The following is a 25688-nucleotide window of genomic DNA, read 5'->3' as shown; positions in this document are numbered from 1 at the left end:
TATTTAGAAGATAAAACGGAATCCCATACAGCCAGATCCCACTGCCAGTGGGAGGAAGCCCAGTGTCCCGTAGCTACCCTCAATCATCAGAGTGCCCCAATATCTGCCCTTTGCTCCAGCCAGGCCCGCCTACTCTCTCTGTCTCTCACATAAACATTTCTCATTCCGACCTTTGTATTTTTTCTCACAACTTCTTCCCATCCTATAATAACCTCTTCTTCCCAACCCCCTCCTCCACCCTATCTGAGCACATCTGACCCTGCTTGATCCTCCTGCCTCTCTCCTTTTGACTCACAACACTGCACCTCACCAAAGACGAACCTCAGTGTTGCACTGTGCTACCTAACGATGCCACGTGCATTGCACCTGGGTGCTGCAGGGGAGGCCAGCCCACTCAGACAGAGCTGACTCATCTACTTCGGGGCTATTCCCATAGCACACAATGTAGTGCTGAGGCCATAGGAGAGATTGCTAAATACTTCGTGCTTGAAGTCTATATAGTTTGGTATATTGAAAGCATCTTTTTTCAACATATATTCAGGCAGGGATGCTGCCTTCTATATAAAATGATATGCTATTGGCTAGGGACACACACTGGAGTCTCGTACATCCTCTCAGCCACACCTCTTAGTCCAGCCACCTCTGTGGCAGCCAGCCCTGCACAGACTTCCCTCAGTTCCCTCTGGAGCAACCTGACAGCACTTCACCTCTGGGCCTGCCATGCACCTGTTGCTGTTCCCACCATGTTTCCTGTCTCTCAGGGATCACTATCCTTTAATGCCTGATGTCCAGTGTCTTGAAAACCATTGCTTCATGTATTTGTTGTTTGTTGTTACAGTTATTCCACCTTTTTTGGAAGCAGAAATCTTGTTATTTTTTATAATATATTTTTATTGATGTCAGAGAGGAAGGGAGAGAGAGAGAGAGAGAGAGAGAGAGAGAGAGAGAGATTATTGATGAGAAAGAATCATTGATTGGCTGCCTCCTGCATGCCCTACACTGGGGATGGAGCTGCAACCCAGGCATGTGCCCTGACGGGAATCAAAACGTGGTCTCCTGGTTCCTAGGTCGATGCTCAACCACTGAGCCACGCCAGCCGGGCCTAGACTGGGTGGTTTAAACAACGGAAATTTATTTCTCCCAGTTCTGGCGGCTGGAAAGTCCAAGATCAAGATTTTTGACAAGGGTCCTATTTCTGGGTTGCAGATGGACACCTTCTCATTTTGTCCTCACATGGCCTTTCCTTGGTGCCTTCGGGTGGAAAGATTGCTCTCTCTCATCTTATAAGGCCACCAGTCCTATCTAGCACCCCACCCTTGCAACCTCATTTAACCTTAAGTCCTAAAAGCCTGATCTGCAAATACAATCACACTGGGGGATTAGGGCTTCAACATATGAATGGAGGGAGGGGGTGCAGAATTAAATCTAAGACAGTGTTGCTAAAAAATATCAGCTGAGAAAGGCAAGGTCCTCCAAGATGGCACCTTTTTATCTGCAAGCTTCCTTTGCTTGCTTTCTTCTCATATTTTAATCACTAATGTCAAGATCCTGTTCGGCAAGGTCTCATGAATATCAAATGTTTCTTGTGTTCTGCTGGTGATTTGAAAGACTGCAGTTAGAACTACAATCTAGTCAGGGTTTTCCTTCTTACCAGTTTAAGGAGTTACATTTGCTAGATTAAGGAGTAACAGAGCAAATCACTTTGCCTTTCTGGATGAGTTTTCTCAGCTATAAAATGAGATAATGGGACAACGCCCAAACGAGGGATAGAATGGGAAATGAAAGGAGATGGAAGGGGAAAGTTGTTTTTAAAACGGAAAGGAGCTCAAGAATGGAAGAACCTTGGGGTACTCTGCAGTGAGGAGCATGCAGCCCCCTGCACGGCACCTCAGAGACCTCCAGTTGTCCACGTTCCAGGGGAGGGGGGTCCAGAGCGCCCCTAAGGAGCCCGGGTTCACGGAGCAGTTTGGTTTACCCCAAGCTGCCTGCTGCCAAACCCGCAGTGTTTACCGGAATCCGGGTGGTTTGCAAATCCAGATGTCGGACTTCCTGTCCCAGAGATTCTCAATTAATTTACACGCCCTCACCCCGCTGGAAGCAGGAGGAGCGTGCACAGGGCAGCCTCCCCGCGCACCCCAACGCCTCCCCCCACCTTACAGGCAGGAATTTCTGGGATGGGCAGACGGTCCACCCCTTCCTCCTCCTCCTCCCCCTTTTCGGAGTCGGGGTGGGTAGGGCGGTGAAAACCTCCGCGGCTTTCCAGTCTCCGAGCCCCAAGCCCCGTGTGTCCGCACACTGTGTTAACGGGGGTGACTGAGTGAGACCCTCGGGAGGGGTGGAGCGCGACGGTTCTGAGTTTCCGCCTCCGGCGCCGCAGGGCCAGGCGCTGGGGCCCAGGCGCTGGCCCCCGCGGCAGAGGCACTGGGCGCCCGGCGAGCCTAGTGGTTAGCGATGCCGCTGCCGTGGTCGCTGCTGCTGCTGCTGCTGCTGTTGCTGGGAGCGCCGGCGGCTCCTTCTCCCGAGCGGGTTCCCGAGTGGCAGGGTGAGTGTGCCCCGGGTGGAGGGACCAGATCGGCACGTCGGGGCTGCGGTAGTCAAGGGAGTGGAGAAAGGGCGAACCTGGGCGGCGAGCGAGGGCAGCCAGGGAGGCCGAGTTTACCCGGTGGCTGCATATCTGCAGGGCGAGCTAGCCCTGCAGCCCTTCCTCCGAGTCCTGCACCCCCTTCCTCGGCGCCGCATCCTCCAGGCTTCAGCCCGGGGCGCAAGGAGGGGCGGGGCCTGGGCTGGCCGGCAATTCTGCTCAACTCTGGCCGCGCACGAGCCGAGCCGGGCAAAGGAGGTTAGGAGGCGGTTCAAAACGTAACGCTACCGAGAATTGTTTATTTGGGGGGAGCATCTCTCGGATAAAGGATGGCAGAAAGATGTTCCAGTTTGTCCCCTCCCTAAGCAAGTGCACCTGTGGAGTGGCCCACGGAGGGCAAGAAAGCTTAATCTTCTCTGTTAGCGCCTCTCAGACCTGTTGGGGGAGAGGCGCCCCTGTGGCCCTGAGCAGCTGTGGGAACTGGAGCAAGTTGCCGTTTTCGTTCCTCATTTTCGCTCGTTAAGGACAATGGGGTCTGCGATATGCATAGGACGGCTGAGGATTAAGTGAGATCCTTGGTGAGGCACGGGGCACCCCAGGGATCCAGAGTTCCTTCAAAGTAACCCGCCTCCCACCGCACCTGCAACACATGTGCGCACACACGGGCCAGTTCACCAAACATTTGTTGAGCACCGACTGTGCGTCAGATTGGTAAAGGGATGTGTAAAGAGACGTGCGAGGCTGTCCTGCAGGGGCCCCGTTACTGAGTCACCGAGAAGACAGCATCCACAAGTGGAGGCTCCGTGTGAAGGGATGCAGGGGGAAGTTCACCCAGCCAGCAGGAGCCTGGGGCGGCCGCCATCCCCTCTCCCTTTGGGGATAAGTTCGGAGAGGGGGTAAAACAAGGTGTCACCCATGTCTCCGTTCATTGTTCTCCCTCTCAACATATTGTGCATACATTTTAGACGTGTCTTTTCTGAACTGTATTCTCTAGCACTCCCAGGAGGCGTGGTCAGGAACAGGTTGAGCAGTTCTTATTTCCAAAGCGGCCAAAGGTCAGAGGCCTCTTCCCTCCTCGGTCGGTTCAGTAAAATGCTTCTGTGGATGCACATCTGACCTGCGGTGTGCTCCGTGGCCACTAAGAGTTTACTGTGCGGTACTTACTCCATTTTAAAGTGTGGGCTTTGCCTGAGCACCAGGTATCTGGAACCGGGCAGCAGCAGCCCATGGGAAAGGAGCTGGAACCCAGCCACAGGGAGAGAATGCGCTGTGATCCTCTGAGCAGGGTTTAACACTGATGGGCTAATCCTTTCTATATGTAGCCGACCCAAATCCTGGCCGGAGAGGTTTCTAAGCAGTGCCTTCTCTTTAGTACTCAAGGACGCTCTGAAGCCAGACCACCTGCTACTTCCTATATGCTCTGGATGACAGTTACCATATGACACAGTTGGCACAGAGATTCTTCAGATATGAAAACGCTGCCTCTGGCATTCTAAGGAGCACAGAGATTATGTGGCATGGAGTGTCCCAGTCCTCAGAAAGGCTCCCCTCCTGGACTCCAATCACCCACATCAGTGAAATTTCAAGTATAATCTAGACAGGTTTGAAATCAAGTTTTTCCTGCCTGTACACAGATGGAAAAAAACAAAATCTTAGCATTGGAAGGGACCTGATACATTGTCTACTCTAGTCATCCATTTTTCAGGCATGGAAGCTGAGGTATATAGCTGTGTTTTGGGGTGTCTCAGTTTACCATTGTGTTCAATGCACCACACTGACTTGCTTTTAGCCATGATTGGCATCCACAGATTAACTAGGAAAAAAATATGCACCTATCCACTAATACATGATATGGAATAATGCAAGGCAGATTATGCACGTAGTCTTTTTTATCTGAATTGTTTGATATGTATTATTGATTGTTCTGATATGTGTTATAAGCATCCCGGCCTTGTGGGGGAGTCAGGGGGTAGATAATTGATGGTATTGTGCTGACTTTTCAATCATTTGTCAATAATTTTGCACTAAAAATAAGTAGATGCAGTGTCATGTAGTAGTTAAATTCATGGGCTCTAGGAATCAGATTGCCTGGGTTCAAATCCCGGCTCTACTGTTTACCAGCTCTGCTATCTTGGGCAAGTTACTTAACCTCTCAGTTTACTCATATATAAAAATGAACCTAACAATAATACTTAAGAGTTGTTCTTTTGTTTCAATTTCATCATAAGGCCCTCTTCCTCTGGCCAGTCCAGACCATTTTGACAGGTTGGCAGCCGGTAGCAATTATTTCTTGCCCCAAGCACAGCACCATACGTGGCATGTCTGCAGTCTGTCTTCTGGCCTCTAATTGATTATTCTAAGGGGCTGTATTGTGGTTCTGGGATCAGAACCTTTTCTTCTAACAAGTGCTGAAACTGGATGCTACTTACCATATCCTCAAGTACCCCATACCCTCGGAGGACAGTAGAAAGAGTGAAGAAGGAAGTGGGGCATCCTGGGGAAAGGTGGGCATGGTCTCTGTGGAGGTTGCTAAAGGAAATGAATTGGGGGACAAGTAAACGGGTTTTGATGCTATATTGAGGGCTGACAATTATATATGTGAAATGGCCCCAACCAACATAGGAGAGTTTCCTCTGGAACATTCAGCTTCCCAGAAGCCAGAGTGTTGGGAGCCCGGGGCTGTATCAGTTGTGGGAATGGCCAAGGTAGGCTCTTCTGAATGGCCAGTGACCAAGGAAAGTGAAGTGCTGATGCGCATGAGGTCCAAGGGCTTGACCACGGGGTCCTATCTGGAGAAAAGACTGAACTGGGTGGAGAGGGTGGGGGTGTCTTTCGACATCCTATGCCAACGGGAAGAGGGGCAAGGAGCTGGAGGCCTCAGTTGTTCATTCTCTGTCTGTCAAGCACTATGTGCTTCATCTCCCTGTCTTGGTTTAGGTTCACCCAAAAGCAAGCACTGAGGTGTGTTTTTATTTGGATGCAAGTAATTTACTTGGGAGGTGATTCTAAAAGGCACGGTGAAGGAGTGAGGATATGAGACAGGGAAGAGAAGAAAGCCATTATCGGTAAATGGGCTTCAATTTCACAAAAGTCCTTCTGAGGGACCCAGTGAGGGGCAGGAAGCACAGACATTCATCTCCCACCCCCACCCGGCACTGATGGAGGGCCCCTCCTGGGGCACTAATCTCCTGGCGCTCTGCACTGCCTGGAGCTCTGTCAGGCAGGGAGACAAGGAAAGTCAGGCCAGGTAAATGAGAACTGTGCCAGGTGAGTGGCCTCCAGGGTCGGCAGTGAGGGCAGGGAACCCGCAGAATCTTCCACTCACCCACAGATCGGGGAGACAAAAATATGGTCAGGATCAGATACTGTTCCCAAGAGGCTGAGAGTCCAGAGACAGATACTGAAACACACGCCATTTCAAAACAGTGCAGTGGGTGTTATGATAATAGGGAATGAGCACAGTGTGAAAGGGATGCAGAGGAGGGATTGACCTGAGAGACTGGGGACTCACAATAGGGCATTTGTTTTGCTGAAGAGTAAGTAAATAGTTGCCACATGTGAAAAGGAGCTAGGACATTTCCAGGAAAACAGAGTATGTGCAAAGGTACAGAATCGCAGTGGGCGGCAGTAGTTCAACAGGCTGAAAGTTCTAGTCTGGGCTCCTTTGAATGGAGGACAGTGGGCTCTGAAGGTCACTTGGGCAGGCGCTGGATGTAAGGGTGCCAGGATCTCAAGGGGACCCAAGGCTTCTGGGAAACCAAGAACAAGCCACGGGAATGAACCAAATATTTTTTTCTTCCTTTCTTTCTCTCAGGGGCTGCTTGATGGTCCCTGTTTGGTTCTCCTTCTGTGAACTAGTTTATTCTGCTTCAACTTGCAGGACTTTTCATGTGTAGTTCCTTGGAAGAGTTCCTTAATTTCATGGGAGAGGAATCTGGCCACACTGGTCACAGCTGGCTGGCCAGTCCCTGTGCTCTGCCCTGGAATCAGAGGCCTTCTCACGGCTGGTAGGCCATGTAGGGGTGTGAGATGCACACAGGGATGCTGCCCCAACAGGTCCTGTGGATGAGCAGACCCCCCAGAATAGGGTCATGGCAGGACAAGAAGCTGTGACATGTCTGTATTTGGAAGCCTATAGAGAGAGATGAGGAATGAAGAGTTTGGTTGGAGGGACTATGCTTAAAAGAGGGGGAAATCTGATTGGTGATTTGGTACTGCTGAGAAGGGTCTTGTGAGTTTGGACCAAAGAAAACCAGATCACACTTTGAAGTTTAGGAATGCCATGGTCAGTTTGGGACATGAAAAGGGTAATTTGAAGAGCAGCAAAGAGACCATCTGGAAGGTTAAAGCAATTTCCCTTGGGAAAAAAAAAAAGACGCTGATGACCCAAGCTAAAAAGTCAGTCCCAGTAGAAATATTAAGGAGCAGAAAGTTTGCATTAAGACTTCTATGGGGTAAAGAGGAAGAAAATAAAAAATAATAGACTCAGTGAAAGTTAGGAGACAGGAGAAATGGCAGAATCAGAGGGGTAGACTATCCAATGGAAACAAGGAGTTGTGGAGGTAGAGTCGTTCTCAGCAGTGACCAGATCCAAGGTTTGGTTGTAGGAGTGGTCACTGAAGGGGAGAGCAGGTCCTCGGAGCGGAGGAGGTTGAGGAAACAAGCGTCCAGAGCAGTACAGACATCCATGTCTGAAAAAAAGTTTCATCAAAAAATATTCTTACTTAATAGGATGTGCAGCTGCTTTGCTACTCTCATCCATTCTATTTTGTTTTGTAATTGACCTCATGACCCATTCAATGGGCCATAACCTGCAGTGAAGAAAACTCCAGGACCAAGTGTTGGGTCATCTGTGTGCAAGTTAAAGGCTTTGGAGTGGGGAGGACAACAGAGAATCTGCTGGTGTCACATAGTGAATGTGAGGAAGAGGTTCAGGGTGTTTCCTTACCCCAGGGTCAAGGAAGGAAAGACAGGGTGCCACCTGGGAGAGGTTTCTGAAGGAGGGTAATGAGAGTCACCCCTGGAGTCAGCAGTGGGGAGAAGTCCTTACCCCGTAGCTTCCATTCCTAATGCAAAGGTGAAAAGCCTCCTCTCAACTGTTCCTGGTAGTGTTTAACATATGAGATTGGTTACTACATGCCCTTTTACATATGTTAACACATTGAATCCTCACCAAACTCAGGTACTGTTAATACGTACTCTTCTTTCACTGATCAAGGAGGGTTAAGTAATGAGTCTATAGGAACTTGTAGAGTGGGGATTCGACCCAGCCACTTACTAGTAAACACTAATTCGAAGAACTCTTGGATAGCCTTGTGACTATTAAATAGGTCATTCTGTATCCTGATGTTTGATTGGCAGCATGTGATTTAATTTTGTGGCAAGAGGAACTGGAGGCAAGTCTCCTTACTCTCTCTGCAGCTCCTCCTTTTCCAAACTAGTACTTCCCACATGTGGGAGTGAATAGCTCATAAAGCAAAAATGTGCAGAGCTATTGATTGCTTTTTACTTTTCTAGGTGATTCCTAAACTCTGAAGATTTGGAGTTGAAGTGAAAGCATGTCAGACACTGGTCTAACTGCCCGTCCTGATCACAAATCACTCTAGCCGTGTGACTCTGTTTCTCCCATCTCTGTTGGTCATCTCTCAGGCCGCTTCCACTCCATGCAATTCTCATCTCAGTTTCTCTCACTGGCTCCTTTCCTCTGAGCTTTTGAGAGTCAGAATGGACTTGCAGTTCTCCTAGCTCTTTTTGCTCTTTCTCATTAAGCTCCTAACCTCTTTTCCCATTGTTGGCTGGCGAGGTAACTGATACCACACAATGGGGATTCCAAGCCAATCACTGGAAAGGTTGAGCCACACAGAGAGCTCAGTTGTCCCCTCAACTCCCCTTCCTTGACCTAACAATTTGCTTATTTATATCAGGTTTTCTGAAGAAATGATCCCCCCCCCCCTTTTTTTTGCCTCTTTTGAACTCATCCCTCTGTGATGAATCCTCTTATGATCTATCAATGTAACATACTTGAAACATGTATAGACCTGTGCATCCATTTTCCTTTAGAAATTATCCTTAGAAGGTTTTGAAGAGATGTTTCAATTCAAACCTAGGAACATAAATTATATTTTTAATTGATCAAAGGAAAAGGAAATATTACAGTTTATAAAACAAACACAACACCTTATAAACACTTGGAGAAGAATATTTTATAAAGCCACTCAATAAAAATGGAGGAATATTATTATAATTTCTATAAATTAGGTTCTAATGAAACAGAGCTAAACAAAACAGCAAGAGGTTTCTGTTTTTGTGTGTCCACATGACTTTTTAATTTATGGCACTTTCCAGACTACCGAAGTTTCAAAGAAATATGCTAATAAAAAATGTTTGCTGTTGCCCTAACCGGTTTGGCTCAGTGGATAGAGCGTTGGCCTGCGGACTGAAGGGTCCCAGGTTTGATTCCGGTCAAGAGCATGTACCTTGGTTGCAGACACATCCCCAATACGGGGTGTGCAGGAGGCAGCTGATCAATGTTTCTCTCTCATCAATGTTTCTAACTCTCTATCCCTCTCCCTTCCTCTCTGTAAAAAATCAATAAAAAGAAATGTTCACTGTTTCCAGTGTTTGGCATTCTGCTCTTGAGAACTTTCCTTTTCTTTTTTAAAATGTATTTTGTATTAGTTTCAGGTGTACAGCATAGTGGTTAGACAATCATATACTTTACAAAGTGTTTTCCCGATATTTCAAGTACCCACCCAGCACTGTACATAGTTATTACAATACAGTATTATTGACTATATTCCCTGTGCTGTACTTTACATCCCCATGACTATTCTGTAACTACCAATTTGTACTTCTTAATCTCTTCACCTTTTTCACCAAGGCTCCCAAACCCCCTCCCCTCTGGCAACCATCAGTTTGATCTCTGTATCTATGAGCCTGAGAAGTTTCCTTTTCAATTATGAAAATATAAACAGGAAATTCCAAGTGGTTATTTAACTATAATATTTGTTCTATTTTGCTGCTATTTTGTGTTAGCCATGTTCAGAGTTAAGATTTGCTTTTTACTTATTATTATTTATACAGTGCCCATAGGGATTGAGGTCATCATTATCAGGGTCTGATGAGGCCAGCACTAATTTTAAAGCTGTTGTGCAAATGGGGAAAGCAAGGCAGATGCTCTTTACCTTAAGGCAGCTCTACCCTCAAAGAAATGGTCTGCAGTTTTCCACTGTCTTTTTCCTATAGTGTTAGCCTTGTACAAATAAGAACAGGGTGGGCTTTGTGGGCATGTAACCTGGGCAGTCTCCTAAGGACCCATGCTCAGAAAGACCTTGAACTTGGGCGTTAATGCTCTGTGGTTTGCAGTCTTGGAATTCTTACACATTTTTAACTTTGAATTTGTGCTTTGGGCATGAAGTCTCATGGGGCAATGGAGCATGAGCCAGGGGCTTAAAGCCATTCCTCAAGCTCAGTCCCCACTTCCCTGGATGGGTTTTCAGCCTCCCCTTCATATTCCTACCCTCCACCTTCCTGGCAATCAGATTGCATTGGGGTTGAGGACTGGAGGCCCAGGGTCTAGGAGTGGATGGCCAGTGGCCTCTAAGGGTAGGGCAAGGCAGCCGCTGTCCCCTGAGCTGGCAGCACCTCTCTATGTTCAGTGGGGGCTACGCGGAAACCTATCACCCATTCCCAATCCAGGCACTGAATGTGTTCCCAGCCCCTTCTGGCATGGAAGTTGCAATCACTCACATGCCCATGGGAAATGTAGATTGACTCAACTCCCCTGCCCCAGCCAGGGCCCTGAATTTTCATTTTATGCTGGGTCCTGCAAATTAGGCAGCCAGCCTGAATAGGAAGCATGGGCCAGTTATGGGTTGAATTGTGTCTCCCTCAAAATGTATATGTTGAAGTCCTAACTCCTCCATACCTCATAATGAAACCTTATTTGGAGATAGGGTCTTTACAGAGGTAATCCAGTTACAATAAAGTGATTAGGGTGGGCCCTAATTTAATAAACGATGTCCTCCAAAAAAGGGGAAATTTAGATAGAAATATGCATAGAGGGCAGATGACATAAAGAAACACAGGGAGAAGATAAGCATCTGTCGATAAGCCAGGGAGGCAGGCCTGGAACAGATCCTCCCTCCTACACCAGCAGGGAGCCAACGCTGCCAGCACCTGGATTTTTGACTTATAGCCTCCAGATCTATGAGACAATCTTTCCTGTTGTCTAAGCCACTCAGGCTGTGGTAGTTTGTTATGGCAGCCTGTGCAAATGACAGGGACGGAGGACATACTTACCATTAAAACGTGGTTTTCTTTTCATTTCTGTCTCCCCCTTTAGTAAATGTATACTTGTCTTCATTGGGTATATTCTCAAAGCAGTTAAAATGGCTAGTCCTCATAAACATGCTTTCAATGGCGTCACGTCTTTCCCAGCGTTGTTTTGTTGTTGGTGGAGTCCTTCTCTGTTTGTTTGCTTTGACGACCAAGTCTTTAGATCATATTCCCCCAGGTCTTCAACATGCCAGTGTTTGTGAGGGAAGTGTAAGAAAGTTCTGTCTTACTGTGTCTTCTTGCCATAACTTGCTCTTTGTAATGAACGAGGCTCCCTGGTGACTGAGCTGGTATGTCATCAACACAGTCTGTAAGATAACCTGGCCGCTGTCAGTAAGGATATTTACACTGGCAATGTCTGTTAGGTACTTCAGAGTTCAATATAAAGGCAAAATGGTGGAGAAATAAACTAAAAGCCAAAAAGAAGAAACATGTGTGCAACTCCACTTAACATTTCATCGGTAAGATCCAGATACACCCAAGAACTTCTAAAGCGATAATAAGATTTTCTGCAAGGGGCACTACTGCTAAATGAGATGGGCAGCGAAGGAGGGACAGGGGCGGGAAGGAGAATGGCAGGGAGTGGCGAGGACAGTCTGAAAGAGTTAATCCACTTCACACAGGGGTTGGTAGCAGGCAATTTGAATCCTCACAAAACCGGAGCCTGGTGGAGCTGATTAAGTTGGGTTTCATTTTCCCCCTCCTGTGAGAGGAGTATTGTATGCCTTACGGAACTTGAGACGACAATTTGAGGAGATTAGGAAGAAAGGGGGAAAGAACACATAAGGAGATTAAGCAAGAGGGGTCCACCGGCCTGTGGAGGTGGTGATTACCCAGGTTCAGAAGCTGCAGGAGAATACAGAAGGCTCAAAGTCAAGGACAATGCTCGGGCAGGGAAAGAGAAGGAAATTCTGAGGCGGGACGAAGAGATATTTTAGAAAGTACTGCACTTTTTAGTTGGTTAATGGAAGGCACAGGCTTTGTTAGGAGCTGTCAGGTTGTTAAGAGACAAACACCAACGCTCAGATGATCTAGGATAAAAGCAAATACTCAGTCAGAGAGGACCACGAAGGGCAGGCACACTTTTCACTTTGTTCTTTCAAGTACAATATACGTGCTGCAAGCATTAGACATTCCTTGCTTATTGGATTGGAAAGTCCTGTTAGGAATCCAGATTTTCTGCATCGTTCAGCCATGAATGGGAATTGATTCGGCCAATTACAACATCCCTTCCTGCTACAGAGGAATGTCAGGAACACGATCGACCTGAAGCCATTGTTCCCTGGAGGGCACAGACCCACATTTGTGCAGCTGAAAAAGGTCAGTCCGTCTCCAGAGAGAAGCTGCTCCCCTTTACCTGGGTTACAGATTGGACCCCTTCCCTTCCGAAACTGAAATACTGTCAGAACAGCAAGGAACTGCGCAGATTGGAGACAGGATACCAGGCATGAAGTGTGTGAGCCCTGCACCAGCTGTGTGAGTGGATGGAGTAGAAGAGGTTTAAACCCAGGGGATTGGCGTAGGAGGTTGAAATTAGATTGCAGTTGGCAAGCTGTGGCTTCCTAATAGCTTGTCTTAAACATTGCACATGGTGTGAGCTGTGCACTTGAACATTTCCTTCCAGTTCCCTTAACATGGAGCAGCACCGAGGCTGATGTTATGTGTGTATTGGATTAGATGGCCACTGTCATAGCATAATTTATTGAATACCAGGAAGCCCTTTGCTTGCCTAAAAAAGAGTATGCCTTTAGGAATGGTTGTTTTGTTTGTTTAAAGTGGTTTTTTTTTGGTTAAATGTACAGAAAACTCACCAAGGCTTAATTCTTCAAGCTATAGCTATTTACTTAACACTTCAAACTCTCAGCCAGTTCTAAGAGAAGATCTGTGTAAAGCAGAAGGGGACACCACCAGGAGGTGGAGGTGACCAGAGGGATGCAAAGAGTGAAGTGGGAAGGCCTCAAGAGAAACCTCCCCAGGGCCCTGTTGGCATTGCTTAAACACGTGGATCAAGCTGTAATCGTAGTCCCAGGCTCTAGATTCCAACCTCACGGTATCCTAGGGATTGGCAGGCATCTGGCAACCAATCAAATACCTGAAGCCAGAAAACAAGTCATTCTGGATTTTTCCAGAATCCTCACATTCCACTGATCACCAAATCCTGTCATTTATTCCCCCTGTGTATTCTCTCTCTGGTGGCTGGAGTCTAACCATTCCCTCCTTCCTTTCTCATCACCACCAGTTGAGTTGATACCTTCTGTCTCCCTTACTAGATCATAGCAGTAGTCCCCAGACTGTTCTCCAGTTCCACTCATGGACTGTCCCATCTCACCTGAATGAGAACTCCTCTGGGGCCAGAACCTGGACATTTGCCTTTACGTCTGTATTCTCAGCTCCTAAAACAATGTTTGGCACACAGTAGGTGCTCAGTAAATGTTTTTGTTGAATGATTCACCACTCATATTTGTATTCCACACCACAGCCTTGGTCATGCCTTCTCTTGTTCCAAAATCCCCCTTTCATCTGAAGAGTAACATACAAATTTCTGAATAAAATTATTTGTAAAATTACCCCAAACCATCTCTTTCTAACTTCGTATTCTACAACTACCAAAGTCTTGTATATAGCTAGGCTCTCGACACCCTACAGTTGATTGTTTTTATCACCTCTAAACTTTGATGGTTTTTGTTCTGTCCAGAATGCCCCCTTACCTGACTCGTCACTTCTCCATCCATAGACTTCTTCCACCACCCTGAACTCTCTGTCTATAACAAGGACAGGCATCCATGCTAGTCTAGTTCAGCAATGTACTTCCATGTGTGACAAATATTAGATCCCTAATCCTATCTAATAATAGACAAATATGCAAATTGACCGCACCTTCGCTGCACCCAAGCCACGCCCACCAGCCAAGCCACGCCCACCAAACAATCCTATCTAATAATAGACAAATATGCAAATTGACCGCACCTTCGCTACACCCAAACCACGCCCACCAGTCAAGCCATGCCCACCAAACAAATGCAAATTACCCCAACAAAGATGGCGGCTAATTTGCATATCAAGACAGCGTCAAAAGAAGCCAAGAGCTGCAGAAGGGAGTAAAGCTTCGAAGAAGCAAGCAAGCTGGGGGGGGGGGGGCGGGGGAGGAGAAGGGAGGAGCAGAGGCAGGGCCGGGGGTGAAGGGAAAAGCAGGTGGGCTGGCGGAGAAGGCGGGGTGGGCGACAAGGGAGGAGCGGAGGCGGGGCCGGGGGCGAAGGGAAAAGCAGGCGGGCTGGTGGAGAAGGGAGAAAAGCAGGGGGGCTGGCGGAGAAGGCAGGGTGGGCGACAAGGGAGGAGCGGAGGCGGGGTAGAGTGCAGCAGGAAATCCTACTGCAGGATTTTTCCTGCAACGGGAACGCTAGTAAATAATATTTGTTGAATGAAAGTGTGTGTGTGTGTGTGTGTGTGTGTGTGTGTGTGTGTGTGTGTGTGTGAAAGAGAGAGAAAGAGAGAGAGAAAGAGAGAGAGAGAGAGAGAGAGAGAGAGAGAGATTTATTTGATCTTCTTAGTCAAACTGACCCCTTCTGCTCCTGGATTCTACATCATTGTGTTTATACCTGTCATGTCAAAATATACTTTAAGTTCTTTCTCTACATTTTATGAAATACTCCCAGGGAGAACATCAGTTCCTTGAAGGCAAGCGCTATGACATATATACTTTTTTATCTGCAGGGTTCCAAACATATGCCATATCAGGCACTCAATAAATGTTTGCTTGAAATGACAAATCTCTTACTTTAAATTGCAATGACATACAGCAGTTAATTGTCTTCTTTCTGGGTTATTAATGAATGTGTGTAAGGAAAGCTATGCATAGACCTATATGGTCCTCACTGAGTATATGGGCATAAAACTTTTAAGGCAAAATTAAATTGGGGAGGGGTGTAAAGGAATGATTCAATTAAATAAGCTTTACAGCTCCATCCAGTTCTGAAGTTCATGGACCTGCATTTATGGGTAAAGTTAGTCTTCTCTGCCATGTTCATATTCCTTCCAGCACTGGCCAGTGTGGCTCAGGAGTTGAGTGTCGATCCAAGAACCAGGAGGTCACAGTTTGATTCTGGGTCAGAGCACATGCCCAGGTTGTGGGCTCGAACTCCAGTAAGGGGTATGCAGGAGGCAGCTGATGGATGATTCTGTCTCATCACTGATGTTTCTATCTCTCTCTCCCTCTCCCTTCATCTCTGAAATCAATTTGTTTTTAAAAAATAAATAAAATAAAATTATCTTCCTAAGAAAAGGTCTCAGAAGTAGACAGCAGAACCATTGACTTACAAGGATTTTATTTAGGAAAAAAGAATGAAATTTAGTTTATAAATTTCTTCTAGTAATTCAGTCCACTTTCTCCCCCTAAACTTATAATTATGAAGGGAAGTAATAACATTTACTGCAAAGAGATTTAGTAATTCTGGCAGTACTTCATTAATCACTTAATCAGTGTTCAAGCAGAACTGATGTCCTTGACATATATAATCAATCTTGATTCCTCCCGCATTTGATTTTCATTCTTTTTGAAATCTGGATAGACTCTAAGGATGGTGGCTTATTTTCACATTATGTTTTTCTTTCGGGCAACCCATATATGCATATAATGATAATCAGAATGTTGATACCTAGGTTGGGTCTCCCCATAGTTCATTTGAAAACAATTGTTTTCTCTTCAGTGAATTTATGGAGAATAATGCTGCTAGGACCAGATTCTCTTATAGCTTAATGGGAAAGTGGGCTTGGGTCATTTTTTAGCTCAACATGACATAGTATTCTTTCAGAGATGACAGGGTTATCGTTATTGATAAGCCAGAGCTTCTTGTTTTGATACATTCTGAAGAATTTTTCCAAAGCTACATTCTAAAGGCAGTTGGGCATGGAAAGGTAAGAGCAGCCCAAAACTGAGTGGCAAGGTTGTTTGTCTAATACCTTCTACTTTGCAAAGGTATTTTTATGATCACTGGAGTAACTACAGATGTTCTGATTCTACCACTCCTTTTCTCTTAACTTCATAATTTGCATGTTTAAAAACATTATTCACCCCAAATTTTATTGATATTTAATTTCCATATCCACTTACTCACAAACCACACCCATCAACTGCTTGTTGACATTGTATGTTTTTCTCTTTCCTACAAAAGAGCTGCAATATGGACTTTAGAAATAGTGTAAAAGATAAACGAAGATTTAATTCACAGTTGCACATATAGTAGAGCAAACAAGACAACAATTTTGTTATCTGGTTGTATGAAGAATATGTTTCCTCCATGAGAGTGATATCTTGGTATTTAAGGATTGTTTAAAACTAATACTTCTGCACCCACTGTATGCTACAGAAACTAAAGTAAAAATGAGCTTTCGTTCTAATGATGTAAGAAGAGAAGTCTTTGGGAGGTGCTCAGATTAGCACTCTATAGGTGTTCAACTAAATCTATAGCTGGGTCTACAGATCAAGAATCAGGAAGCCAGAGGGATAATAATAACAATAATGACAACTCACATTTACTGAGGTCTTCCCATGATGAGATAGTGTGTGGTGTATTTTGCATGGATTATTTAATGGAATACTCTTTTTTTTCCCTTTCTAATTAAATTTATTGTGGTGATATTGGTTAATAAAATTATGTAGGTTTCTATGTGCAATTATATGATATAACATCTGTATATAGCATAATGTGTGCACCTTCCAAAGTCAAATCTTCTTCCATCCTATCTAATAAAAGAGTAATATGCAAATTGACAGTCACTCCAACACACAAGATGGCTGCCACAAGATGTCCAGCAGGGGAGGGCAGTTGGGAGGAACCAGGCCTACAAGGGAGGGCAGTTGTGGGCGATCAAGCCTGCAGGGGAGGGCAGTTAGGGTTGACCAGGCCGGCAGAGGAAGGAAGTTGAGGGTGACTGGGCCTGTAGGGAAGGGCAGTTAGGGGGGACCCAGGCCTGCAGGGGAGGGAAGTTGGGGGTGACCGGCCTGCAAGGGAGGGCAGTTGTGGGCAATCAAGCCTGCAGGGGAGGGCAATTAGGGTTGACTAGGCCGGCAGAGGAAGGAATTTGGGGGCGACTGGGCCTGCAGGGAAGGGCAGTTAGGGGGGACCCAGGCCTGCAGGGGAGGGCAGTTAGGGGTGACCAGGCCTGCAGGGGAGGGCAGTTGTGGGGGACCAGACCAGCAGGGGAGAACAGTTAGGGGCAATGAGGCTGGCAGGGGAGGGCAGTTAGGGGTTACTGGGTCAGCAGGGGAGGGTAGTTGGGGGAACCAGGCCTGCAGGGGAGGGCTGTTAGGGGTTACAGGGTCAGCAGGGGAGGGTAGTTGGGCGGGACCAGGCCTGCCGGGGATGGCAGTTAGGGGTTACCAGGTCAGCAGGGGAGGGTAGTTGGGGGGACCAGGCCAGAAGGGGAGGGCAATTAGGGGTGACCAGGCTGGCAGGGGAGGGCAGTTAGAGGTGACCAGGCCAGCAGGGGAGGGAAGTTAGGAGCAATCGGGCTGGCAGGGGAGCAATTAGGCATCAATCAAGCTGGCAGGGGAGTGGTTAGGGGGTGATCAGACTGGCAGGTAGAAGAGGTTAGGGGCAATCAGGAAGGCAGGCAGGCGAGCAATTGAGAGCCAGCAGTCCTGGATTGTAATAGAGGTTGCAGGCTGGGCTAAGGGACACACACCCCCATGCACGAATTTCGTGCACTGGGCCTCTAATTACTATATATTTGACCCTTTTACCCTTACTATCTCCCAAACCCCCTTCCCTCTGGTAATCACCATACTGTTGTCTGTGCCTATGAGTTTTTATTTGTTTTTCTTTTTTGTTTATTTGTTGCTTTCAGTTTTATATCTCACATATGAATGAAATCTTTTTCTGCCTAACTTACTTCCCTTAGCATGATATTCTCAAGATCCATTCATGTTGTTGCAAATGGCAGTATTTTATCATTTCTTATGGCTGAGTAGTATTCCATTGTACCACATAGTCTTTATCCAATTCTCTATGGAAGGACACCTTGATCGTTTCCATGTCTTGGGCTCTATGAATAATGCTGCAGTGAAACAGGGGTGCATATATCTTTGCGAATAAGTGTTTTCAAATTTGGAGGGTAGATGCCCAGAAGAGGGTTTTTTTTAACCTCACCCAAGGATATGTTTATTGATTTTTAGAGAGGAAGGGAGAGGAGAGAGAGAGAGAGAGAGAGAGAGAGAGAGAGAGAGAGAGATATCATTGTGAGGGAGAAACATCAATTGGTTGTGTCCCCTATACACCCCCACCAGGGATCAAATCCCCAATGTTTTTGGTGTACAGGACAATGCTCCAACCAACTGAAGTTTCTTTATTTGTAATTTTTTTAGGAACCTCCATACTGTTTTCCATAGTGGCTATACCAGTTTACAGTAAATAAGGGTTTCTTTTTCTCCACAATCTCTCCAACACTTGTTATTACTTGTCTTGTTAATAGCCATTCTAACAGGTGGTATCTCACTGTAGTTTTGATTTGTATTTCCCTAATACTTAGTGAAATCGAGCATCTTTTCATATATCTGTTGGCCATTTGTATGTTTTCATGGATGAAGTGTCTGTTCAGGTCCTCTGCCCTTTTTTTTGGTTGCTGTTAATCCTCACTGATATTTTTTCTCCCATTGATTTTTAGAGACAGTGGAAAGGAGAGAAGGGGGGAGAGGGGGGAGGGAGAAAGAGACAGAGAGAGAGACAGAGACAGAGAGAGAGACAGACAGGAACATTGATGTGAAAGAGACACATCAATTGGTTGCCTCCAGCACACACCCTGGCCCCAGGGGGGCAGGGATCAAACCTGCAACCCAGATACATGCCCTTGACTGGGAGTCAAACCTAAGACCCTGAGCCAAACCAGCCAGGGCTCTCTGCCCATTTTTTAATTGGGTTGTTTGTCTGTTTGGTGTTGAGTTTTATGAGTTCTTTATATATTTTGGATATTAACCTCTTGTCAGAGCTATTGTTTGCAAGTGTCTTCTTCCATTCTGTTGGTTGTCTTTTAGTTTTGTTGGCAGTTTCTTTTGCTGTGCAGAAGTTTTTCAGCTCAACACAGTCCCATTCAGTTATTTTTGCCTTTACTTCCCTTACATTTGGGGTCAAATTAATAAGATCCTCTCTAAGACCAAGGTCCATAAGTTTAGTCCCTATGTTTTCTTCTATGTAATTTATTGTTCCAGGCCTTATAATTAGCTCTTTGATCCATTTTAAGTTAATTTTTGTATATGGGGACAAACAGTAGTCTATTTTTATTCTTTTACATGTAGCTTTTAATGGAAAACTCTTCACATTCCTATGAGACATATTTCCAGTTCACAGAGGAAAAGTGAGGCTCACAGAAATCAAGATATTTGCCCAAAGTTACAAGGTTGGTCTGTGGCAGCTCTGCCTGATTCCAGAGTTTTCATCCACTAGCGAGTCGCCTAGCCACCTATCTTAGGAATATAAGCAAACCCAGAGGGCTGAAGTTCAGCCAGTAAGTTGCAGAGCTGTGTATATTCGAACATACATATTAGATAGAAGCCAAACTACAGAACAATTATAGTAAGATAATTAGCCTTTAGAAAAAAAAAATGAGTGGAACTCTGGGCTAGAAAGTAATTAGTAGATTACAACAGAAATGAAGGTGAACACTCTATCCAGGCATGAAAAGGTGAAAAGGAGAGTTGCAGAGAAGGTTAATTATCAGAATCCATATCACATTGGCAAGAGGAAGATTTGATCTTGAATGACTATCACTAATAACCATATAGACATGGCCTTCATTAGGAAAACAAATTTCCTGATCTAAATGAAATCTCCCTAAAACCACTCACTCTCTCGCCCGGACTGCGCCTCACATTCCCTTCTTTTTTCGCTTTGATGTCTGGTGATAAAAGCAATTTTATGACAACGAATTTAACTCCTCAAATATATGTTTATAAGTGGGATTATCAGATTATTAAGTGAAATTAACCTTCATTTATATATTGACAGTCTTTTTAACAATGTGTTAAGTGATTTTCGTTATTGTAAATCAGCTTCTCTTGGCCTCAGTAACTTTGAAAAAGAAAAAAGAACTTTCACCAAAAAAAAAAAAAAAAAAAAAAGCACGTAATTCCCATGTGCTGATATGTGAGGAGGCTTGTTCTACACTGTTCCAAGTCACTAGAAGACCTCGGCCTGTCCCTGCTATCCCATGGCTACATGACACGACTTGCCATAAACTGCAGCTATTTTAAGGGAACCTGGTAATGTCCCTTCAGATATTAGAAGATTGGACAGAAGTAAAATATAAGAGAAAAACCTAGCTAATGAGAGAACAAAAGAGCCCTTGGACCTGACCAGACACTGGGCTGAGTGACCTCAGCAACCAGGGCCTAAGCAGCACCTGCCAGCATGTTTAATCACCATGCTCAGGACTGTCCATGCTTAGACTAAAAAAGTTAGATATGGTATCCACCTTCTTGAGGACAAGTTCATAATTGTTATCCTATATAATAAAAGCCTAATATGCTAAATGTCCGGTCGTCTGGTTGGCCATTCAACCAATCAAAGCATAATATGCTAATGATATGCTAAGGCCACTCAATTGCTCGCTATGATGTGTAATGACCACCAGGGGGCAGATGCTCTGACCAATAGGTTAGCTTGCTGCTGAGGTCCGGCTGATCAGGACTGAGCAAGATGGGCCAGACACACCCTGGAGCCCTACCGCGGTCTCTCCCCGGCCCTGATCATGCACTGGTGGGGTCCCTCAGCCTGCCCTGTGCCCTCTCGCAATCTGGGACCCCTCAGGGGATGTTGGAGAGCCAGTTTCAGTCCAATCTCTCAGGCCACGTCGAGGGACCCCACTGGTGCACAAATTTGTGCACTGGGACTCTAGTCAATATATATAAAAGCCTAAGCGACTGAATGACCGGTCGACCAGTCACTATGACACGCACTGACCACCAGGGATAGACGCTCAACACAGGAGCTGCCCCCTGGTGGTCAGTGCACTCTCACAGCAGAAGCGCCGCTCAGCTGACTGACAGATGCCAGACTCAGGGCTCACGCTGGCTGCCACAGCCCAGAGACTGCAGCAAAGCAGCAGCAAGCCTACCAAGTGGAGGCAGCAGCAGGCGCAGTGGGGCCAGGATGAGCAGGAGCGGCAGATGGAGTTGGACTGCCGGTTTTGGCCCGAACCCTGCAGGCTATACTGAGGGATCCCACCAGTGCACAAATCTGTGCACTGGGCCTCTAGTTTATAATAGGTGTTTTCCAGGCCCTGCCAGCTTTTCCCCAGAGAACTCACCCAGATCCCTCTTTCTGCTCTGGGGAGTTGGAAGCTCAAAGCTCTATCACAAATGACTACTTTTTGCACATCTCCATATGGCCTGTGTGCCTTTGCTGCCAACATGGTGCTCTTACACCTTTTGTGTAGCTCAGTGTGTGGCCTCAGCTAGTGTCCTGGCATCTATCTGCTCCGGCCAGTCCCACCCAACAAGGCTGCTCCTACGAAGAGGCCATCCCCATAGCAAAGGTCCCCACTGTTCTACTCCTGATAGATCCAGCACAGACAGCAAACATGGAGAAGCATTTTTTTTCTCACCAGCATGGCATCTTGTGTCAAGACACAAAGGAGCACTTTGTCTCTGTCCTTTGGGTTTTCAGCAGGAATTTAATGGTAGAAATTTCTATTTCTGTGGCTCTTGATTCAGCTGCCATGTTCCTAACATTCAGGCATTTGTCTGGAGAAAACTGAAGTGTCACCATACTTCTGGGCACCCCACAGCCCTTCCCTTTAGCCCTGAGTATTGTTCCCAATGCCTCTTCTCTATCCAGTTGTGGAGAGCTCCTTCTCTATCAGAAAATTCTTGAGTGGACTAACAGGTAGCCTTTGTTACTGTAGGGCCATGGGGGTTTTACTGGTAGGTCAGGGGTCTCCCATGAGCTCTAATGAACCCATTTATGCTTCCCAAGAAACTCTTCTGTTTTGAGCAAACAAACCTTCCTGGTGGACCCCACCCATCGACTCCAGATCTGTTAAAAACGACTGCCAATGGTGACATTTCACGACTTACACATCCTCATGATACTAGGTAATTATATACGAAAGACCATGCCCATCTTCTATTTTGCTCTTTCAGATAAAGGAATATTCGTTATCCAAAGTGAGAGCCTCAAGAAATGCATTCAAGCAGGCAAATCTGTACTGACCCTGGAGAACTGCAAACCACCAAACAAGTACATGATGTGGAAATGGGTTTCCAACCACGGCCTCTTTAACATCGGAGGCAGCGGTTGCCTGGGCCTGAATTTATCTGATCCAGAGCAGCCATTGAGTATCTACGAGTGTGATTCCATCCACGTTTCCTTGAGGTGGCACTGTAACAGGAAGATGATCACTGGCCCGCTGCAGTACATGGTGCAGGTGAAGCACAACACGCTGGTGGCCTCCTGGAAAAACCTTCATAAGTGGATTGCCTACATGTCAGGCAGTGAAGGCATTTGTGAATATCTGCACAGAGGTAAAATATATATATATATATTTATATATATATATATACATGTATATATAAACCAAAGTACTCATGAAATGATATATTTAGAAAGTTTGCCATAAGTTAAGATTTGTAAAATCCTATATAATAAAGAGGTAATATGCAAATTGACCATCACTTCAACACACAAGATGGCCATCAGGGGAGGGCAGTTGTGGGTGATCAGACCAGCAGGAGAGGGTGGTTGGGAGGGACAAGGCCTGCAAGGGAGGGCAGTTAGGGGCTATCAGGCCTGCAGGGGAGGATCGGGCCTAAACAGGCAGTCGGACATCCCTCGAGGGGTCCCAGATTGGAGAGGGTGCAAGCTGAGCTGGGGGACCCCACCCATGCACGAATTTCATGCACCGGGCCTCTAGTATGTTATATGAAAGAGGTACACAGCATCCAGACCTTCAAGGGACTTCTGCCAAATACTTTGTAGTTGCTTACTCACTTAATGTAAAAAGTGACTGGAGTCTTGGGACTTGCTAAATTCTCCTAAAGAAGCAGAATTTCTCACAAGTTAAAGTTATCAGAGGAGAAAACACTTAACCTTTTGGAATCATTGGGGAGGGGAGAAAGCACAGGAGAACAAGAGGAACAGAGAAAATTAAGGTAGAAGGAAAGGTCTTTGAAGTTGATGACTTGGCAGGATGAGTATAAGAACCTCTCCTGCCACCATTTCTCTTGTTGCAGACACTCAGTCCCAGGGATGGAGCATGTCTGCAGGCCACTCAGTGCCTCCAGTGCTTGCTGGCATCCATGTGATGTCACATTAAGAGACATCTAAAGACAGACTGTTGTTAGGGATTATTTAGTGTGTGCTAGGGAATGGAAAATAATGGTGTGTGGTTGTTTTTTTTTTTGGGGGGGGGTCATTTTTCACAGTTCTGTAATATTTGGCATTTTTAAACAAATTAAAATTAAATAAATAAATAAATAAATAAATAAATAAATAAATAAAAGCAACATATTAAATTTGGACACCCTAAACCGGTTTCTCAGGTTTTGTTTGGTAGTGCTCTTCATTCTCTCATCCATCCATTCATCCTCTGTCACACATTTATTAAACACTGACTGTTTCTCAGGCCCAGGGCCAGGCATTTTCTTTAAAAGGCCAACAAGACAGATGTAGTCCCTGCCCTCATGGTGCTCAGTAGAATTATGCCTTAATAAGAGCAAATCTTTCTAAGAACTCTGAGTTATACCAGTCCTAGGAAGCAGAGCAAGGAACTCCTAAAATCCAAGTCAGGACTTTCTCATGTATGTATCTCCAAGAAATGAGTAACGAGACGGGGCTAAAAACAAGTTATTTTCAGGACTCACTACAATGAAGCAAGTGCTACAAACCAGCTCTCCCAACAATCTACAGCTCTAAGGGAGAACATGACATTTGGCTTTATGTTAACATTTTAGCTATACACCCACACTCACAGTGCATGCAGGGAAGAGCTAGTAGAAGGCAGGGACTGAAGCAAGAGGATGTGTCCTGAAGTACCAGTAGTCTCAAAAGAGCCTTAACCTCTAGGGTCGATGCAGGGTTAGTTCAGTCCAGCCCCTGCCAATGTGGGAAAGGGGTGGGTGTCTCCACAGCCAGCCTTTCCCTCCAGGACCTAGTGACTCAAGGGTGGCCCTGATCCCCCTCACCACAGAGAGCCCCAGGTGAGTCATGAAAAGCTGTCCTTTCCTGCTGAAGGCCAAGGGTGGCGGATTACTGAAAGGCTCTGGGAAAGCAGACCTTGGCACTGCCATGTCTCCAAGATTACTGTAGAGGCCTCCCAGCTAGTTATCCCTCTTTGCCCCCTCCCTGCATGGGTTCTGTTTGTCATATGGCACCCAGATTTTCTTTAAAAATGGAAATCTGATCATGTGACTTACTCATCCAAAACCCAATAGTGACTTCCCACTACACTCAGAGTAAAGGGCAAAGTTCATAATGTGGCAGAGCTGGCCTCTGTGAGCTGACACTCTCCACTTCCCTGCCCCCACTTCCCATCCCTCCTGCGTGGCCCTCTGCATTCATCCCACACAAGTCTTGTTGCAAATCATATTTGCTGTTCCTTCTGCCAGATAACCCTTTTCCAAATACTTGTACACTTGCTTCACCCAGTTCTTATTCAGAGAGGCCTTCACTAACCACCTCATCCAAAATAGTGCCCCTTCTCTCTCTCTCTCTCTCTATTTCTCTATTTCTCTCTCTCTCTCTCTCTCTCTCTCTCTCTCTCTCTCTCTCTCTCTCTCTCTCTCTCTCTCTCCACACACACACACACACACACACACACACACACACACACACACAGTCATTCTGTCTTCCTACCCCTATCTTGTTTTTCATCGTGGTACTGATCACTACCTGAAATTACGTTTATATGTGTATTTGTTTTCTTTTTGTCTCTCCCTTATGAACAGAAACTCCTTATGAAAGGGAACTTTTGCCAGTCTGTTCACTGTTATATCGTCAGTGCTCAGCACATTAAATGCTCAATAAATATTTGTTGGATGAATCAATTAATGAAGGCCTGTGAAGCTCTTGATTTTCAGATGTTGATCACTGATATAGGTGATATTTTAAAGTAAAATCTCCATTAAATTTTCCTTCTCATCCTTTCACAAATGTGTTTGCTGCCATAGTAGTGCACCATAGTAAATATCCAAGGACATAAACATGTGCACACACCATTGTGAACCCACACTCAGCCTTGCACACTTACACTCACTGGACAGTGGAGTCCTGAGGGTTCTCTGTGGTCTAGCAAGAGTTTTGCCCACTGTAGGTTTTCAGTTATGAAAAAAATGCATTCACTCTATGATAGTTTCCAAAGATGAAGCTGGCATAATACTTATTTGACTTTGTCCTTTTCTTCTCCTAGATTTGTATACACTCAAAGGGAACGCCCACGGGACACCATGCATGTTTCCCTTCCAGTATAACCACCAGTGGCATCACGAATGCACCAGGGAAGGGCGGGAAGACAACTTACTGTGGTGTGCCACGACCAGCCGATACGAAAGAGACGAAAAGTGGGGATTTTGCCCAGATCCCAGTAAGAGTGAATCTCCTCTTCCCGCTCTGTCATGAATGAATCAAGGATGATTGGGAAGTTACCTGTATCTAAAGGAAAGCACAGGCATTGATATATTGAAGTCTGAATAAGCACTCTGATTCCATTTATCCAGACTTGATTCTGTGTTTGTTTTTTGCCTTGAAAGGACAATCCTGATGTCTATTCCTTTTTCTTTACATTC

General features: G+C 45.8%; 1 protein-coding gene across 4 annotated transcripts in view; it reads left to right on the top strand.

Moving 5' to 3' along the window:
- The first annotated feature begins 2230 nt into the window (after positions 1 to 2230).
- The window catches only part of PLA2R1 (phospholipase A2 receptor 1), a 112980-nt gene continuing 89522 nt past the window's right edge, over positions 2231 to 25688 (top strand). For 2 of the 4 annotated variants that reach the window (XM_054722925.1, XM_028141133.2), the window contains exons 1-3: positions 2231 to 2542; positions 22050 to 22430; positions 25313 to 25486. In XM_054722925.1, coding sequence (XP_054578900.1) covers positions 2452 to 2542; positions 22050 to 22430; positions 25313 to 25486 — 646 coding nt within the window. In that variant the 5' untranslated portion in view covers positions 2231 to 2451. Of the gene's footprint in view, positions 2543 to 22049; positions 22431 to 25312; positions 25487 to 25688 lie in introns of those variants that run through there. The other 2 variants (XM_054722926.1, XM_054722927.1) reach the window with 2 other exon arrangements.

This window comes from Eptesicus fuscus, chromosome 11, assembly GCF_027574615.1.
Source record: "Eptesicus fuscus isolate TK198812 chromosome 11, DD_ASM_mEF_20220401, whole genome shotgun sequence".
Lineage (NCBI taxonomy): Eukaryota > Metazoa > Chordata > Mammalia > Chiroptera > Vespertilionidae > Eptesicus > Eptesicus fuscus.
This window is presented reverse-complemented; position numbering and strand designations above follow the sequence as displayed.